Genomic DNA, 19,534 nt, shown 5'->3' with positions numbered 1-19,534 from the left:
ACCATTCCCGGAGGGGGGAAGGCGGCTCTCCTCGCTCCCCCGCGCTCGTGGGCTCTCCCGAGCTGCTCGCGCCGCCCGTTGCCCTTGGGGTGGCCGCTGTGCGGGGCCTGGTGCGGTGAGCAGTATTTGTGAGTCCCGGTAGGTTCCGGGGTAGCGTTTCGTGTGCGTGGCGCTCTGGCAGCTGCCTTCCCGAGGGTCGGTACTGTGAGTGTAGGTACAGAGGGCGTCCTGAGAGCTCGGCTCGGGCGAGGCGGGAGAAGGGAAGGGGAAGGAACACGGCTTGTGTCTGCCTTCTGTCATCTGAGCTCGCATAAATTTCACCATTAATGCCTTAAGAGAGATGTTCTTCTCTCATTTTAGGATAAAATCCCATTTCTAAGACCCGAGCATTGTTTAAGGCTGTTTCTAGGAAACTTGCATGCACATTTGAGAACAAGCTGAGAGACCTGAGTCTGTTCAGCCTGCAGAGAAGGCTGAGAGAGGATCCTGTCAGTGTTTATAAATATCTGCAGTCTGGGAGTCAAATGGTTGGGAACAGGCACTTTTTAGTAGTGCTCAGCGATAGAACAGAGGGCAATGAGCGTGAACTGGAACACGGGAAGATCCCTACAAATATGCAAAAGAACTTTGTTGCTGTGAGGGTGACAGAACACTGGAACAGCCTGCCCTCAGAGGTTATGGAATCTCCTTCTCTGGAGATACTCACAACCCATCTGAAGACTTTCCTGTGCAACCTGCTGTGGGGAATCTTCTTTAGCGGGGGGGAGGGGGAGGGGAAGATCCAGAGGTTCTTCCAACCTCTTTGATTCTATGAAATCTGTGTCTGGTTGGAAGTATTAATGGCCTGTATACGTATGATCCCAGGTAGGATTCCAGTAAGTGTGGCTAAGTGTTCTAAGCATGCACCAGCTTCCATATACAGTATAACTCTTATTGTTATACTTTTTCTTTCTAGCAGCCATGGTGAATTTTGCCCAAGCTGTGCGTGACCACTGGGTTCACATCCTTGTTCCCTTGGGATTCGTGGTTGGATGCTATCTGGACAGATGGAATGATGAGAGGCTGTCAGCCTTCCGAAACAAGAGCTTGTTGTACAAGAGGTCTGCTTTGTCATGCCTTTTAAAAATATATGTTCGATTGTTTTCCCAAATAGACTTTAAAAAGCCTCTGTTTGTTGGTAAAATCATACATATGGAAAAGAATTCTATCAAAATATTAAAGGGAAAAGTGACCAAAATTTCAGCAAGCATTTGTGAAGGATTTAAGATCCCTAATGCCTTCTGAATATTTGGCTTTAAGCCCATCTTTGTGCTCTTAACCATGAAAGAAAATATGTAGATCTCTGTGTTTGATCTTTTAGCCAAAAGAATTGGTTTAAAATGATTAATTGCAACAGTGAATCAGAAGTATTGATTTTAATTAATCTGTAAAAGCTGGATAAATGCAGACTACAGTAATGTGAAGTCTGATTTGTATCTAAATAAATTGAATAGGAGGATGCTCTACCTGAGATCAAAATATAAAGTAAACACATTAATATGGAGGTGAAAATGAATCATTTTGCTAGGAGAAAGGTAAATAAATAAAACTTAACAATTTGCTGTCAAATTCTTAAGTCATTAAATGTGGAAACTATAATTTTGTCCTTGAAACTTCAGTGAGAAACAATCACTGAATTTTCATTTTTAGCTTTTCTGTATAGTAAGCTTTAAAATTATCATAGCACTTAACAATTATATGAATTTGTCATTAAAAATTATCTACTTTTTAAAAATTAATGCAGCATCTTTAAGCATTTATGTTGGGAACTCCTGTCGCCTTTCTTGGTAAAAAAATTAGCTTTTGACAAAATTAATGCAGCTGCTACACAAGCACTTTTCTTTCTGCTGTTGCTGGTGATTTCAGGCTATTTCAGCATCATTGCAAAAACCTTTTCCACTTTCACCTCTATTTCTCTTTCCACTAAAGCAATGGATTTTTGTATTGGAAGGAGTTAGATTTTTTTACCTTTAGAGTCCCATTAGGTTAAAAAAAAAATAAAAAATCAATCTGTTAATTCACTGAAGGTTTATTTATAATAATGGTAGCCAAGGACTCAATCCTTTGAAGCTTTAGGTTGAAAAGAAAAAGCTTACCAGTATAGGAAAGTTTAAAACTGACAACAATTGCAAATAAAAAGTCAGGATAACTTTCCAAATCAAAGGATTCTAGAATAATTCTAAATGTGTGTTAATTATCCCACAACATTTATCCTAATTTTAGCCTCCACCTTTTTTTTTTCTTTCCATACAGGGAGCTGAGGCCCGGTGAAGAAACGACATGGAAATAAAGGCTGTTGATGAATGGGGAATATTTTTGCTCAGTTAATCACCTTATCTCATGCATTGAAATAATATGATTGTGTTTTTATCTTGAGACCATACAAGCTACAGAGAAGAACACCTACAATTTGTCGGTGCTACTTTAATTTCCATTGTTACTTTCTGAAAGGTGATTTAGTTATATAGCTAATTTGTATCTGGGAAGCCCACAAATGTTGAGAAATGTCTGCTCCCCGAAGTACCATTCTGGAGTTGGGGGAGAAAAGACTTAATGTAATAAAGAAAAAACTATGCAAAAATATTTTCCTTTTTTATTAATCTGTATGGTGTGGAATTGATGCGTTTATAGCTAATTTATGAGCTACCCTTCAAGGAAGTACTTAACGCAGCACGCTTTAAGTCAGCGTCACGCGGAGACAAGCGGCACAGAGGGAGCGGGAATTTCCGGCTGCTCCACAACCGCGCGCAGGCGCGGGGTGTCGCCAAGATGGCGGGACCGCCCGGCGGCCAGGGGGCGCTGCGGCAGTCTGGTTCAGCGGGGCCGAGGGGAGGCGAGCTGCGATTGGCTGTGCGGGTCATGTGAGGCGGAGGCCGTGCCGTTGACAATAAACATGGAGTCGATATTCCACGAGCGGGTGAGTGAGCGGTCGCGGGGGGTCCGGCGTTTTGATGAGGCTGTCCCGCAGGTGCAGCGCAGGTCGCCTGAGTGGGGTGGAAGCGGAGATGCCCTCCGTAGGGACTTCTCGTGTTGGGCCCTCCGTAGCAGTTGTTGGGTACGATCGGGTACGGCCTAAAACTGCTGCTTCTCATCTGTGGCCGAGCACGGAGGCGAGCGGCGGTACGTGGGGCGGTTCTGCGTTCCGAGTTCCTTGCGCTCGGACGCTGCTCGCCGTCACCGGAGCTGCCCGGTGTGGGTGTGCCGCCCGCGGGAACGGCGCTGGTAGGGATGGCCTGCATCGCATGCTGAGCGGCGCTTCCTGTTTTGGAGAAGAAATGCTTCTGGAAACTGCTGTGCTTTGCCAGGGCTCACACGTACGGTCTGTGTGCGAGCTCTCTGTTATTACAGTACAGCTCCCTTTTTCACCTGCTTTGCCAATGACTCTGCATCTTTGTTGTGTTGTAGGTGATACCGATTTCTGCCATTGTTCTTATGCGTAGTAGTTGGTTTAGTTTGCAAATAAAGAGTTAGCCGTACAGTTCTGTTGGTTTTTTTTTTTTATAAATCATTTTTACATCAGTGGTAGAACATGGAGAGTGTTCTTTCAAGCTGGATTTGGGTAGCAAAACGTGGCAAGCGCTATTGTGTCATGAAGCTGCTGTTCAGAGGGTAAGAGCTAGATTTCAGCCATTATAACCCATGTTGCAGTAACCTCACCTTCCAACTGAGACTAGAAAATGAGTTCTAACCAAGAGCGCATACCTTCCTTTCGTGTAACCTTTCACATACCAACATGGCAACTGAAAGAAAGGTTTATCAGTAAATTGCTTTGTAGTTTTGGAATAAACTGCTGAAATTGTAATCATCAAGCATACTACATTCAAAGAGTTGGTATACCTTCAACTAAACAAAGACTTGAAGTAGTGTTGCGTTTGTAACAGGAGGATGACAGTTGCAAAAAGTAGGACTGCTGCAGATTTGAGCCCCTTTTATTAAAAAATTGGCCTCTTCTCTTAAAGGATCTGAGTGACTGAAACCACTGAAAGCAGGACAGCTGTTGAAACCAGGATAGGTTTCAATAAGTGGATTTCAGATTATGGGAAAATACCTTATTCTCTGCACAGAAATATTGCAGTTAACATTTATTACAAACTGTAAGATGTGTTTTATGCACTTACAGTATGTACAGATTGTTATTTTAGTTTTAAGATAATTTTTTTTTCTGTACAAGTACAGCAGGGCCCTTTCAAAGAAATTAGGGCCTAAGCTTGTAATACAACTCATTTTTTCAAAGATATCCTAGGGTTACTTGTTCCTAATTATTTCATATGCTTCTGGTGAAAACAATCTGTGACCATGAGCAAGTTCCCCTGTTTTATTTGTAGGATGGGGCAAGCAGCAGGAATGTGCTCCCAACAGGGCAGGAGTTGTTGTTTAGTCTAGAATTTCTTGTGGAATAAACACGAGCTGGAGGAGCTGTGGAAGATGAGGTGTCAGAATTCCATTATATCTTGGCTGTACAGTTGGTCCAGCTTTAACTCAGTGGTCAGTTGAGTGATGGTGCCCTCAGAAGGTGTTGTAACCTGAAGTTTTAGGGCTCCTCCTGTAAGGGAGACTGCAGGACAATTGTGCACCTGACTTGTATGTTGGAAGAGTGAATGTTTAAATAATATTCCTATAAGGCACACTCTTGGATTCTTACTTTCTGTGGGATTTGGCAGAGGTGAGGGGCTGGTTTTGATTCCTTGAAGATTTTGTTTTGTTTCCAACACATTTGTTCTAATGCGTGTTCTTAATGTTAGTATAAACAAGCATTGATACAAAGAGGAAAGCTGCTTTTTATAACTGATGTTAAACTGTCTTGTGCTTGTATGTGTGTTATTTTTTTAGAGAGAGATTGCTTTTCATGGGAAACTGTAATTTCTCTTTTTGCAAAGTCCTCTTTTTTTCCAAAGTCTCAGTGCTCTGTTTTTCTTCAGCCATACGTGGAAAGCAGATTTTTGATAGCCACCTCTGGCAGGGAACACAAGTTTAACAAAGAACAAGAGCATCTCTTGTGGAGAGTGTTTATTACAGGGAATTAGAGATTAAAAAAAGAAAATAAGAAAATAACGAGTTTACTATTTCATGAGTTTACTGTTTCAGTAGAATGTATTCTACTGCTCACACTGTAATAAATCTGGAAAAAAATACAGTATTCTGGAAAGTGGAGGAGGAAAAGTTTGCCAGAATAAAATCATTGAATGTTTTTGCGGAGCGCAACATTAACATCTATTTGTTATTGTTTTGACATTGTTTTTTATCTTTTTCCTTTTCCAATATTAGCAAGAAGGCTCATTATGTGCTCAGCACTGTCTGAATAATTTGCTGCAAGGAGAGTACTTTAGTCCTGTTGAGTTATCCTCCATTGCACAGCAGTTGGATGAGGAAGAAAGAATGAGAATGGCAGAGGGAGGAGTGTCTAGCGAAGAATATAGAACATTTTTACAGGTAAAATCTTAACTTGACATTGCATGATGTTTGGATAAAATTTCATATTGTGTAGCAAAGGCCTGCTACGCTTTCATCGTTACAAAAGGTTCATTTTCTAGTGCTGACATTTGGAAGTTTGCTGATATTTCCTTTCAAGCATTTCAGGTTTGAGGTTTTTAAATGTTATTTCTACAACTTTATAGTGCTTCTACAGGAGGCTATGTTATCCTCATCTTAAGGATAGGAAGGTCAGGCATGGCAAGGAGAAGAGTAAGAGATTGACCATTTGTTTTAGTAAGCCGGGATAGAGATGGTAACAGAATTTCCTGTACCTGTCTGTCCTTTAAGCAGTAAGTATTTGCAATTTGAAGGTTTGAGTTATTAATGAAAATGTAGGTGTTGTAATCAGCATACAGAGTAGAATATATTTTGTCGTTGCTTTATTTATGTACAGTCGTATTTGTTTTTAAGTGAAATTCTTTCTAAACTTTTATGCTTACACAACTTTTAACTTTCCTTCCCCCAACTTCATATGTTGAGCAGCAGCCTTCTGTAAACATGGATGACAGTGGATTCTTCTCAATTCAAGTAAGCAGTGCTCTACACTGGCATATTTTTTTTTCTTTATGGAATATATGTGCTGTCATATAATTTAATGACATTGAACTAGCTTCTGTTTTATAGGCTTAATGGCTGGACTTGAATCTTGAATTACATTAAGAGCAATGGTGACGTGTGTTTGTTCTTTATGGTAATATGGTTTGGTAGCAGTGGGACTTAATGATCTTGAAGGTCTTTTCCAACCTGAGCAATTCTATGATTCAGTTTATGGGCCTTTAAATAAAGAGTCAAAGCATAGTCTCCCTCAGTTGTGATATCACACCTGCTTGCAATAAGCTTGCTTTCCAAATTGCTGTTTATGGGCTACAGGTGAAAAAAGAGACTTGAGATTATCTTCTCAAATTACAGACTGTAAAGTCTTTGGCAGTGGTTACACAATTATTGCCATGATTTGCAGAATGAGAGAGGCTGCAGTATCTGTGTTCCAGTTTTTACAGTTCTCTCAGGGCATTTTGAATTGTGGGGTTTTTTTTGTTTGTTTATTTGCTTTTTTGTTTTGCTTTTAAAGGAATGGGAAAGTAATAGGAAATACGTTAACCAGAACAAAAAGGTGGTATTGAGCACCAAACTGGGTCTTGTGTCCAGACTGGAGCTGTTAACAAAACTCTGCACCTTTGGCTATCTCTGTCTTTCAGAGGTGCTTTTCAGTGCTGCAGGATGGAATGTGCTTCCTTATATTCTGTACCCTTTCATCCTGTCACTGCTTAGCGTGCTTGCTACGTAGTTGGCTGACAGAAAGGAGGATGAATTGTGGATTTAAAATTTTCTATAGTGTTATTGAAAGTAGCTTTAAGAGTTATTGTAAAAGAATTTGGTAGTTACCTTTTATTTTCAGATTTGCTGATTATCTATCAAAGTCACTTTGAATATTCTAATAAGTTGAAAAGATTCTTATTTAGAAGCCCTAAGACATAGTGACTTCCAGGGTTTTGTTATACTGCTATTTGCTTGCAGTACAGTAGAAACTGTAAGTCTTTAGATTGATCAGCAAGCCTTGATGGACAGACAGCTCTTTAAAATCAACTGGAGCTGTCAACCTAAAAATGCTATCAGTAAACCAGTACTAATGAAACTGACTTGATGATGTGACATTCAAGTGGTGCAAATGCCAAATAGTTATTGTGGGGAAGATGACTTTGTACTTACAAGGAGAGGGCAGACAGAGCAGTACATGGAGAACAGAGAGACAACAACATTGGCAGTAGTTGTGGGAGGTGAAATTACAGCTTTGACTGCAGCAGTAAGTCTATTAACATGTTTTAGTTAAATCACAACTTTGATATTCCCCCTTAGGTATGGTAGGCATGTTATATTTGCATGTAGATTGATGGGGGTGGCATTTTGAGTAATGTAATTCCTAATTTTCCCTGCAGGATTTTGAGATGAAAGCTTTATGAGGATGATACAAGTGTTTGTAGTGGCTGAAATGGCTGCTCTTGCTCAAGTTAGATTGGATAGGTTTGACTCGTAAAAAGTGTTGTTGGTTTTTTGTTTGTTTGTTTTGACAGGTTATAAGCAATGCCTTGAAAGTGTGGGGTTTAGAACTAATCCTCTTCAACAGCCCAGAGTATCAGAGGCTTGGGATCGACCCTATGTAAGACTTCTTGTTGTCATCATTTTTTAAGCACGATTTCCTTTAATTTTAGGAAAAATACTGAAAAAGTTATTTATTTCTTTAAAATCAGTATTTAAGCTCTGTTGCATTCTCGTGTTTATTTTCTTACATCCTGATCCTTTGATTATTTTTTCTTCTTTTGAGGATGTATATGAGCACCTCTCCTCTGTGCCTTTGTGATATCTCAGTATCTGTGGCACAGTATCAATCTCACAAGTATATGAGATTTCAGTAATGCTGATGTGACAAAAGAGACAATTTCATAAATATTATAAGTTATAAAAGCAGTATGAGTACTCTGTAGCATCAAATCAACAGTTTTATTACTAAAAGTTTGTTTTGTAAGTTTAAATTAGTGGTGGCAAAGAACTTAAAACATTAATATGCGCTCCAATATTATTTAATTTTATCTATACCTTTTGTGTTTGTTTTTTTTTACAGAAATGAAAAATCATTTATTTGTAATTATAAGGAACACTGGTTTACAGTTCGAAAGTTAGGAAAACAGGTGACATTGTCTTTTTTTATTTAAAAATTGACTTCAGAATGGGGGTGGAAAAAGTGGTTTCAAGTAGACCATGCGTTGGCCTTTTGCAGGCTTTTTCAGCAATTTGGTTTAATAGTAGATACAAATAAATGAGTAAATGTTTGTTATATCAGAAATGCTAGGCAGCTTCCCCCAAATTTTAGCTTGGGGAAACATCCTAGGATCATTTTCCTAGTGAACCTGTTCTATAGGAAATTGTAGCTGAGGCAGTCCTTGTAACCTCTTAAGTTCTCTTGTTCTTCCTGTGTGGGAAACAACAGGAAAAAAAAATAAATTCAAAATTATACTAATGAATATTAATAATTGCAGGTATTTAAGAGTATCCAAGGGATAAGGCTGGGCAAGGTAGAATCAAAACTTTCCGCTATTGTAAAAATCAATCTGAAGCAGCTGTATTGTAAGCAGGAAATAACTATTAAAGGTAAAGAATGGCCACACATATGCATAGTACCTATGTAATAACACAAATCACACACAGATCTCCTGTAATGCCAGTGCAGTCTGTCTTTCAGTAGCCAACCATTGTTCTGGATTGTACTGCATAAGCTCTTATACAACATAAATTAGTTGGTTTGGTGTGGCGTTTTGGGGTTGATTTGTTTGTTTGTTTGTTTTGTTGTTGCTAGTTTTTTATTTGTTTTTTTTTTGTGTGGTAGAGTGTCCCATAAAATAAGCATTCAAATTCTAAAAAAGCAAGCAGAAGTCATCTTACCCATTTGATGTTCCAAGTGGTGACTACTTATGTTGGCATCCAGTTTAAAAGAAGTATAATTTTGCCCATGAATAAGCAAACTAAACTGCACAGTTCTGGTGCAGTTTGAGAGTTTAGCTGATTATTGTTTACAGGCATTTTTGTGGTGTATTTGAAATTGAAGAGGCTAAATGGCCTTTTAAAGAGTTGGATAAGCTCCCTGGTAGAATTATAGCCATGTCAGCTGAAACTTGTTTGAGATACTGTTCTTGCCTACAACATGTTTAATTGGAGGGGGGATGCATTTTGTTTTCTCACATGGTTTGTAGCCAAACAAAAAAAACACAAGGTTCTGTTAACTAGAGAGTTATAAGAAGGGAGAGACAAAACAGATTGACTTATTGCTTTCACCTGCTTCTTTTCTGTTACAGTTACAGCAGTTCATTCTCCAAACTTTTCTCCTCCACATTTATAATAGTTTATCAGTAATCTGTCTGTCACATACATTTACATAACCTTTTAATTCTTCTCCATTTCTGCACAGTTTGTTTTCTTTACCTTATCTTAGTGGAAGATTTGACTGACCATTTAAGAATGGTAGATAGTTGACTCTGAATTCACCAGGTGAATTATAGTTCGGCCCTGACTGCAAGTGTAGAATTGCATATTTGGTAGTTCAGGCAGACAGATGAATTTTTGTGATAAAAGAGATAGAACTCTTCTGTCTAAAATGGTGCGTTCTCCTTCAAATTGGGTAATGTTGAATGGGTATGGAATATGAAAATATTCTTCAAATTGATAGGTAGACCATTTTGCCATACATATTGAGTATATTTTCTCCCTAGTGGAAATATTATATATAATGAATTGTCTTCAGGCATCTGAAAATAATTTGTGACCCATATCGTAATGCATATATGTATAACTGGCATATTAAATTTTAAGTTCATTTTTCTAGATATTTAAGTTATCTCCCAGAGATGTAAATAATAGTTTGCAGTATCGTCATCTATTAAAGGCAGCACGTTTAATTGAGTAGAGTGAATTCAATTTCTGTTTCCTGTAACTACAAATATATTAAGATAGTGTTAACTTCTGAACAGCTTCTTTCTTCATGTATTCCTGAACTGTTAAAAAAAAAAAAAGATCAAGTAGTATTTTAAAGCTATGCCTGAAGTGATTATTCTGCCATCTTTAGATTTGTGTTTTAGTCTGCTTGCCTGCTACCAGTGTTCAGAAAGGGGAGAGAGCATGCAATCACTAACATGCTTCAGATCTCCTGTTAGCTGAAGAGATTTTGAAGGGAGCAGTATAGGTATTATGCTTCAACAGACTTTGAACTTGATGATTTATTTTATTTGATGATTTGATTTTATTTTAGAAAATGACCACAGTGTACAGAAATGGATTACTGAGTCATCTTTATGCTAATTTGTTCTCTCAAACTTTTTTTTCTTAATTGCAGTGGTTTAACTTGAACTCTCTCTTGATGGGTCCAGAACTAATATCAGATACATATCTTGCACTTTTCTTGGCGCAATTACAACAGGAAGGTAACTGTCAGATGTTAAGTCTCTTTAATTAAAAGCAGGTAATCATTCTGTATTAGAACTTATGTATTCAGTTAACTAGCCTTAGTTTTGTTATTGAAATAGTGAAATAACCCAAGTGCTTGTAATGAGAGTTTAGCCTTATTCTTTAATAAACTGCAGACCACTGTATTCCATATAAATTTGCATTTCAGATAAATTATGCGTGCAGCTTAATGCTGTAGACCTATGATTTCTATTTTCAGGTTATTCCATATTTGTAGTAAAAGGTGACCTGCCAGACTGTGAAGCTGATCAGCTGTTGCAGATGATTCGAGTTCAGCAGGTGCAGCGACCAAAACTAATTGGAGAAGAGACTGCACAGTCAAGAGACCAGAGGTAAGGTAAACAGACTTCCTTTTAATAATGTTCAGTAAGATTTGTTTCCATGATTAATGCCTACGTGGAAACAAAACCCTTTAAGATGTAATTAGAGGTACCTCAAGATCAGTGTGTTCTATTGCACGCTATAAAGCCAAATTAGTAGATGACCTAGTTTCAATGGGGACAGAGTTGATTTTCTTCATGGTGTATGGTATGATGTTATGTTTTGGCTTTGGGAGTAGAACAGTGTTGATAATACACTGATGTTTTAATTTTTGCTGTGCAGTTCTGCACAAAGCCAAGGACATTTCAGCTTCTCATGCTGTCCTGCCAATGAAGGGCTGGGGGAGAAGCACAAGCAGCTGGGAGGAGACAGAACCGGTTAGCTGACCCAAACTGGCCAAAGGAATCTTTTGTACCTTATGACAGAAGAATTCAGAGGAATTAATTTAGAGGAATGAATTAATTATTATTTCATCCACTTCATAAAGTAAACTATGGTGTTGTAAACAGATGTAATAAAAACAGTAAGCTACTTGGCAGTGATGTGAAATTACGTATAGTTTACAGAGGATCTTTTGCTGTAGTGTTATCATCAAAGGTTCCTGAGGAAGAAACCATGTGCACTTCTATCTGTGGGTTTGACTGTCTTACTTGAAATAGCTTCAAATAAAATTAATATTTTTATAGCACTTTTGCTTTTGAAGTTTCTCCTGTAAAGTAGATTCTCATCAACATATAAGCATACGTTCATGGTTTTGGTATTTTCATTTTAATAGCTGAAAACTATATTTGCAGTTCCTTTATGGTTGTTTTTTTATAGAAATAAGAAAATATTTCTGATTATCATAAGTCACTTTTTGTCAAAGTTAAAAAAAAAAAAAAAAGTAGTTAAATCAGCACAAACTACTTTAAATCTCTCCATAGAAGTAAGCATAACTGTGGCTTGAAGGTTATATATCGACTTCACAGGCTACCCAGAAGCGATGTGGACCAAGCGATAGAAGTTAGCCATCCTTTTGATGGGACAAGCATGTTAGATGAAGATGAGGAGAATTTTCAAAGAGCTTTGGCTCTAAGTAGGCAGGAAATTGATATGGAAGATGAAGAAGCTGATCTTCGTAGAGCCATTCAACTCAGCATGCAAGGTACAGTGCTTTTTTAAATTTTACTTGCAGTGTTCTTGTTGCTCATGTTTAGCAGCTACGGAAACCAGCTTCAGACAGCTGCTTTCAGCATGCTTCAAGCTCTGAAAAGACTGGCTTTAAGGCATAGAAGGATAATCCAGACTTTCTTGTATCTATCTCCTTCCTGCTGTTTGAAAAGTTACAACTTCTAAATTAACACTGATTTTTAGGAGGCAAGAACAAGTAGGGAGGGAGGAGGGAAAGGAACCAATTCTAGGGTGAGAAAGTGACAGTGAAGTTAGCCTAGGTGCTTATTTCACTAACAAGTCTGTTTTCATCATGTTTGAAGAATGATGTGTTTGGGTTGAGTTTTTTTTATTTGTTTTTATATTAAGAAAAAATTAAGCTATAATTTTACTGTAATTAGTAGGATATGGCTTGTTCTGATTTCAGGTAGTCGTCAAAATGAGTTCTCAAACTCATTACAACAGAATGCTTCCCAGGCACCACACACCAGTCAGACAGACTCTGTTTCTTCAGAAGATCTGCGCAGGAGAAGACAAGCATATTTTGAAAAGTAAAGTAGCCGATAGAAAACTAAATCTGCATTTGGAAGTAAATGTCTTATTGTTCGGTGCTTTTGGGCTGTGGGTGGATTTCTCTCAGAGATCCAGCTTGATTTAACCCTGTTTTCATAGCAGTACTAGAATTTTGCTATTCCCATGCATTCTTAAGAAATGAAGCCTGTAAATAAGAGGGGATCTGTTGTACCCTCAGTCTTAAGAAGGAAAGCAAATAAATATGTTAGAGTATTTCGACTACTGTAAATAATTTCCATAATTATTTTCCTGAAGAATACTCTTCCTCTAAGACTTCTGGAAAATATTTCTCTAATGAACATCAGACAAAGATTTTCTAGATGATACTTCATTTTTCGTTTCTGGAGCGCTGCCTTAATACATATTCGTGGTTTTATTGTAGTCTTTGCTTGCCTCTATTTCCCAGTGATGGAGGAAATTTAGATAAGGGAGAAATGCTGCAGAAAGGAGGTGATAGATATTGCATGAGAGGATAGCAATGCAGAATACCTGAATTCTGGGAAAACAGGCCTGTAATTTGGAATATCAGCTATCCCAACACGAAGCTTAGCGGAGGAAACAATTGAAGAGATATGAGGTGGTGTGGGTGGGTTAATATTTCAAACGGCAGCTTATACATCTAACTCTTGGCCTTCCTTAACAATGAAATAGACTTGATATAGGAGTCATACTGATCTTAATTTTACTTTTCTTTAAATTTATAATTATTTCAGGCAGCCACAGCAGATAGAGCAGCAGGATCTGACCCTGAACCTACATGATAAACCAACTATAAACTCAAGCACTCTGGAAGCTGATCCAGGTACTGTTTTTTAAACTTATTTCCAACATTGAAATATATTTTATTTACCTTTCTAAATAAATATACCTCAGTATATTTTATTTACCTTTGTACTGTGCTCTGCTTCCTCACTTTCCTTCCCTGCCTTATTTCTCACCCCAGCAGCAGTTCAGACTGTGCATCACAGCCATTACTCTTTTTGGCAGAAGGAAAGGATCACTTTCCTGAAAAGTCTATTTTGTTGTGAATGTCAGTACCCTGTTCCAGGGTGAACAATTAGAGTGAGCTTTGGCTTTGTTTTTTGTTGTTTAGTTTGGCTGGGACAGAGTAGGTATGGACAAAAGGAGCAAAGAAAGCATTTAATTACAGTTGACAATTGAATCTGTGCATTTATTACAATTTGTATACATCTGTTTTCTTTAGGAGGTGATATGAGTGAGGAGGACATGCTTCAAGCAGCTATGAATATGTCGCTGGAATCTGCTAGAAACCACTTGAGTACAGAAGAGAAGAAATGACATCATAATTTTTTCCCCTCTATTGTCAAAACACTACGTCTCCGTTACAGTTTTACTGTGTGGATGTTGCACAAGCTGGGTTCATTTCAGAGTTTTGGAAGCAGGAATGAAAGGTTAGCTGGAGCTCTGAGTTTAGAGGGAATCTGCAAATACGAAAAGTTCGTTCTAATGTAGAAAACCATAGCACTCCTACTACAAGAGTAACAGTATTGAAGTTACTTAAGTTACTCTTGATCAAACATACACATGTAGCAGCTGTAACTTGCATTAAAAAAGAAAAATTGTTTTGAAAAATTCTATAGAGAACATAATAGGTGCCAAAAATTGGTATCAACCAGTTTTTTTCCATATTAGTACAAAAATAGATAGAAGTAATAAATTGTATTCATAAGTTGCTAGATACAAGAAAACACTTCAGATGGGGAAAAAACCTAAATTCTGTTTATCTTAGGTAACTTGTTTTGTGATTCATTCTTCAAATGACTTGATGTCAACTTTTTGGTCCTGTTGTCCGCTTTTGAAATGACCCACCCTGCAGGAGAAACCTAAATCTGTAAATGTATTGCTTGGCAATTAAACAGAAAATCTCCAGTGTACTGTAGATCATGACATTCACTGAAAGATTCCAGAGTGCTTCTGATGTTCTAACACTTTCTGGTTTTACTTCTAGTTTTACTTGTAGTTTCCAAGTTCGTGCTTGAGGTAGGATTTTTGCTTTGCCATTTTTTCTTTTTGTAAATAACTTTTTTTTTAATGTTAGGTTTGGTTTTTTTATACTCTTCCTGGTTATACCACTGTTTTTATCGTAAAAGTATCACAATGGGTTAAACAGGTTTTCTTTTATATTTCTACTGCATTATCTTTTCCTCTTCAACCCTTAATTCTGGCCTTTCAGTATCATAGAGCTGTAACTAAGTCTAGGAGAAAGGAAAATGGGGAAGATCTGGGTGCCATAAAATCAGTGCCACATACATAAGTTGCATTCCTGCAGTCTGCAATGACCTCTGTGCAAGTAGCTCTTCTAAGAATGAATATTTGTGTCTGTGTGGGTGCTCTTTCTGAAATGCTTTTTGACTGTCTGTCAGAATGTTGTAGCTTTTTCAGGAATGGCCTTTTTACTCATGCACCTTAAAATTTTTTTATCATGCTGTTTCTGATGCTGAGGAAAAAAAAAATACACAGAACAGGGAGCAAAGGATGGGAGATAGCTTATTCTGTTCATTGTAGCACATTTGTTTTGATACCCAGGATGACTGTGTGATAGGGTGAACGAACTTGACTTCCAACTTAGTGCAAAAATTGATGTTTCATTTTACTAAATGGTGCTTGAAATACAAATTCTGTTTACATATAAATTATATGGAACTGTGTTATAGATACAGTATGTAAGCTGTATTCAATGCGTTAACAGTTAGCACAGGCATTCTAAGAATATCTTCTGAAAATAAACCCAAATTTCATTATCAAAATATCCTAATGTAGTATCATTGCACAATAGTGATATATAACATTAGTATGAACTTAATGGTAGTTAAATGGAAGTATACATTCAGCATCAAGTAATACTTACTTGAAAGGGCTCTTACCTCTCAGTAAATATTTGTTTACAGCAATGGTTTCTTGATAGGTTAGAGTATTATATTATACAGATAGACTGAATTCTGTTTTCCTGAATTTCCACTGCTGGGATGTGTAGTATGATGTGAATTTTGACATGACAGCACTACTTTTTAAAAATGAAGATTTTGTTTTGTATATAATCCTATTGTGCACATGTAATCTCTATAATGTGCTGAAATAATAACAGCTAAGTAATGGCATTAAGAAGTCATGTGTGCAAATGCCATTTTGAAATGCTCTATTTTTCAGGAGGTAGATTTGATTGAAAATTATATGAAACTGAAAACAGAAGAGGAGTATGTAAAGCAGTGAGTTATCTCTTTGCTTGTTTGCGAATTATACACAACTTTAACTTACCTTCCTTTGTTGTGCCATAAACTGATCCTGAAATCTCTCTCCTTTTAATAAATAGGTGTAGGCTGGCAGAGCTTGTTAATACTTACTTGATACTAGTACTTGAACTTGGACCTTTTATTTTCTGTTACAAGAATATCATAAAAATATCATTTCTGTAGCTACATAGTATAGTGGTCCTATATTTAAAAATAAAAAAAATCCCTTCAATTGCATTAACTAACCTGTCACAATTGCATCATAGAATCATAAAGCTTGTAAAAGACTTCTAAGAACATCTGGTCCATCCACCTACCACCAATATTGCCTGCTAAACCATGTCCCTCAGTACTACATCTGCCCTTTCTCTTAACACCTTCAGGGACAGTGACTCCACTACTTCCCTGAGTAATCTGTTTGAATGTCTCACCACTCTTTCTGAGAATAAATTCTTTCTGCTATCCAATCTGACCCTCCCCTGGCGCAGCTTGAGGCCTTTCCTCTCATCCTGTTCCTGTTACCTGGGAGAAGAGGCCGACCCACAGCCTCCTTTCAGGCAGTTGCAGAGAGCTGTAAGTTATCCCCTGAGCCTCTTCCAGACTAAACAATCCCACTTCTCTCAGCTGTTTCATAAGACTTGTGTTCCAGACTCTTCATCTGCTTCTCTGGACATAGTTTAGGGCCTCAATGTCTGTCTTGTAGTGAGCGGCCCAAAACTCCACACAGTACTTGAGATGCAGTCTTGCTAGAGTTGAATACAGAGGGAGGATCACCTCCCTGCTTCTCCTGGCTATTTTGTTTTCCACGCAAGCTGGGATGCCCTTGGCTTTCTTGGCTACCTGAGCACACTGCTGGCTTATGCTCAGCTGAGTGTCAACCAACACCTCCAGATCCTTTTCCTCTGTGCAGCTTTCCAGCCTATAGTGTTGCATGGGGTTGTTGTGACCAAAGTGCAGGACCCAGCACTTAAGACTTGTTGAACATCATCCCTTTGGTCTCAGCCCAGCTATCCAGCCTGTCCAGGTCCCTCTGTAGAGCCTTCCTACTCTCAAGTAGTTCAGTTCTTACCCCTAACTTGGTGTCGTCTACAAACATACCGATGGTGCACTCAGTTCCGTCATCCAAATTATCAGTAAAGATATTAAATAGGATGGGCCCCAGTACTGACCTCTGGTACATGTTTTTTATAATCACTAAAGTGTGGAGGTTTGCATTTGAACTTTCATGTTGTTTTTTAAGTTACTCTACCCAAGCGTTTTAACCTCTGACGCTTATAAAGTAACAGTGCCTCAAAAGCACAAATGTGTGAGTCAGATTGCAGGGCTAACCATGTTTCTTTCTGTGTTGAAACAGCATCATTCTACAAATATCAGTTTGGCATTCAGAGGAATGTTAAGTTTGGTGAAGTATGCTTAACTGCCAAGTCAAGCAATTCAGAGGTAACAGTTAAAGCTAAGTGTGCTAACTGCACCAACACAAAAGACTAACTCTTGACAGAACTATTTTTTGAACCCAGTTCTAAAGTTCAAAATGTGTGAACCTGCCAAGTTGTCAATAAAAAGCTGATCTTGTTTTCTCTGTGTGCATTTTTTTTAATGATAAACACTTCTCATTGTGGTTGAACTGTGCTGATAAATGTGGCATTTACTAATTCAGAACCTATTCCTAGTGAAATTGAAAGGTTTTTTTTTTTTTAGGTTTTTTTTTTTTTTCTTTCCACATAGCTATAGGCCAAAGTCTGTTGTAAAGGGCATACCTTTTATTTATTTATATAAATTACAGTAAGATACTTAAGGGGAATTCAGACTTAATTCATGTGACAGATGTTTATTATTTTCCTCACAATCCATGTGACACAATTTGTGTTCTGCTTATAGAAATCAAAGTGGTAGGGGAATGAGTGATACCTCTGTTAGGTGGCTTCCAAAATAAGTATGTAAGTATAATTTTGTAAACTGTTCTCATGGTTTTGTCATGAGGGCAGGATGAAGAAGTAATACAGTTGTGCTTGAATGCAGTTCTTGTTAGGCATGGTATTATGGATATGAATTTATATTTTCAAAATTTTCTGGCCTTGGAGTTGATCTGATAGAATACTCCTCCTATCTTTGGGCTCTTTGCTCTATTCAAACTTCAAAAAAACATGAGCAGTGGGTTTAAATGTAATTTTCAGCTAGTGTTTATGTTTATCGTTTTTCATATGTGATTACTTTGCAGAGTTCACATTATAAGGTGCCTATAAATTTCTCACTTCGAGTACTAAACACCATTACAATGTTAAATCTCCAGTGGGTTCTAATATTGGACTATTGCAACTATTATAAATCTATTAAAGGGTTGGTAGTAAAGATAAGAACTGTGCCTAAAGTAGCATCCACACAAGTAAGTGGTTCTACTTCCCTGTCTTGGACAAATACTGTTGTCTGCAAGCTGCTTTGTTTTATTACAAATCTCACAATTCAGCTTTTAAAAAATGAACAACGAAGTGTTGAAGGTATTCCAGGCAGAATGAGAATTTTTCTAGAATTTAGTAACTTTCAAACATAGAGATAAAAGTGAACAAATGGGACTTTTCACTGATGAATGTTATGGAGAATTAGGTTTGGGAGCACCAGAACTCATATTTACAAGTATAGCTGTAGAATTCTTACTACCAACTATAAAAGTTGGCTTAAAAGAAAGAAAACATTTTAGAAAATCCAAGAAAAGAAAAAATATAACTGGAAATATTTTTAATGGCATAGATAGAAAATGAACAAATTAATTTTATAAGCTGCTACTATCTTACATTAAACAAGCCAAACTCTTGAGAAATCTTCAGGTACTCATAAATCATTTAAAAAGAAAGGTGTAACAGACTTACACATGCACCTACATCACCAGTTGTTCAAGACCAACATTTTGTAAGTGGTCCAAATATTTATAATTTACAAGACAGGAATGAGTAGCATTCTTGTATTGTATCCAGACTGTCATGGAAGCGTGAGCTATTTTACAATCAATTTTTTGCCTGCATTTCTGGCACTAAAGGAATTTTTTGGTATTCAACCTGTGCTCCTCCTTCCTCAGTTCTCATTCTTCAGAAAACGTTTAAATGCGTGCATCTTTGCATCTACTTTCACAAAATCAAAGTGTTTTTCCATTATTTACTTCAAGAAAAATATGTAATTGTTGCTGCATTTATGGTTTGTTTTTCACCTGGTACTGACACTGTGTAAATTCAGGGGGGAAACGTAAAAGGGCTTGAATGGAAAGGGGTGTAATACTGAGACAGACCTGTGGAAGAAAGCAGGAGAGCTTTGATTGTCTTTAAAATATCCAGGCTTTGATAAAATTTATCTTACTGTGTGAAACCTCACCTATAGAGCTTCCCATGGGCATATTTTCTTTCCTTTTGTCTAATAGTTGCATATTTTAGAAATCATTTTCAGTAATAGGTTTTCATCTCTCCTTTCAGTATGAGATCTTTGGCATCAGATTCCTCCACCGTTTTTGTGTATATGAAGTATATAATACTGAACAGGTTTAAAAAAAAACAAAAACACCTTTGTCACTGTTTTGAATGGAAAATGGCAGCAGCGCTGTTTGATATTTTCACAGTGGTGTCTAAATAGGCACAAAAAGATACGGCTGTAAAAGATTCTTCTCAGGAAGAGCAGTGAGGACACGGGACGCGCTGTCTCAGGCGGCCCTGGGGCACCGAGGGGCGCCGCCGCTC

The 19,534-nt window shown here is 37.6% G+C and overlaps 2 protein-coding genes across 7 annotated transcripts; both read left to right on the top strand.

Annotated features, from left to right (window-relative positions):
- Nucleotides 1-18: 18 nt before the first annotated feature.
- Nucleotides 19-2,622, top strand: NDUFB1 (NADH:ubiquinone oxidoreductase subunit B1). 4 transcript variants are annotated; one of them, XM_003206667.4, is made up of 3 exons: nt 19-138; nt 956-1,100; nt 2,293-2,622. In XM_003206667.4, the coding sequence occupies exons 2-3, from the start codon at nt 961-963 to the stop codon at nt 2,327-2,329; spliced, it is 177 nt and encodes a 58-aa protein (XP_003206715.1). In that variant the 5' UTR covers nt 19-138; nt 956-960; the 3' UTR covers nt 2,330-2,622. The 4 variants fall into 4 exon arrangements, with proteins under 4 accessions (XP_003206715.1, XP_010710140.1, XP_010710139.1 ...); XM_010711838.3 differs by having other exon boundaries at nt 42-138; nt 959-1,100; XM_010711837.3 differs by having other exon boundaries at nt 84-210.
- Nucleotides 2,623-2,639: 17 nt separating this feature from the next.
- ATXN3 (ataxin 3) lies at nt 2,640-17,394 on the top strand. 3 transcript variants are annotated; one of them, XM_003206666.4, is made up of 11 exons: nt 2,640-2,956; nt 5,305-5,469; nt 5,995-6,039; nt 7,581-7,666; nt 8,129-8,195; nt 10,391-10,478; nt 10,721-10,853; nt 11,811-11,986; nt 12,419-12,542; nt 13,278-13,366; nt 13,769-17,394. In XM_003206666.4, exons 1-11 carry the CDS (start codon nt 2,678-2,680, stop codon nt 13,861-13,863), a joined length of 1,347 nt encoding a protein of 448 aa, XP_003206714.2. In that variant the 5' UTR covers nt 2,640-2,677; the 3' UTR covers nt 13,864-17,394. The 3 variants fall into 3 exon arrangements, with proteins under 3 accessions (XP_003206714.2, XP_010710142.1, XP_031409510.1); XM_010711840.3 differs by lacking the exon at nt 13,769-17,394 and having other exon boundaries at nt 12,419-12,580; nt 13,278-13,363; XM_031553650.1 differs by lacking the exons at nt 2,640-2,956; nt 5,305-5,469; nt 5,995-6,039; nt 8,129-8,195 and having other exon boundaries at nt 7,584-7,666.
- Nucleotides 17,395-19,534: the final 2,140 nt, after the last annotated feature.

This window comes from Meleagris gallopavo, chromosome 5, assembly GCF_000146605.3.
Source record: "Meleagris gallopavo isolate NT-WF06-2002-E0010 breed Aviagen turkey brand Nicholas breeding stock chromosome 5, Turkey_5.1, whole genome shotgun sequence".
NCBI classification, from domain to species: Eukaryota; Metazoa; Chordata; class Aves; order Galliformes; family Phasianidae; genus Meleagris; species Meleagris gallopavo.
The sequence above is the reverse complement of the archived record's forward strand: the minus strand, read 5'-3'. Positions and strand labels throughout refer to the sequence as shown.

What these genes read in the sequence shown, in the direction of transcription:
- NDUFB1 (XM_003206667.4), top strand. Translation starts at nt 961, where the DNA reads ATGGTGAATTTTGCCCAAGCTGTGCGTGACCACTGGGTTCACATCCTT. An exon ending in AAGAGCTTGTTGTACAAGAG is followed by an intron (nt 1,101 to 2,292) that starts GTCTGCTTTGTC and finishes CTTTCCATACAG; the next exon opens with GGAGCTGAGGCCCGGTGAAG.
- ATXN3 (XM_003206666.4), top strand. Translation starts at nt 2,678, where the DNA reads ATGAGCTACCCTTCAAGGAAGTACTTAACGCAGCACGCTTTAAGTCAG. An exon ending in GCACAGTCAAGAGACCAGAG is followed by an intron (nt 10,854 to 11,810) that starts GTAAGGTAAACA and finishes TCGACTTCACAG; the next exon opens with GCTACCCAGAAGCGATGTGG. An exon ending in AGACAAGCATATTTTGAAAA is followed by an intron (nt 12,543 to 13,277) that starts GTAAAGTAGCCG and finishes TAATTATTTCAG; the next exon opens with GCAGCCACAGCAGATAGAGC.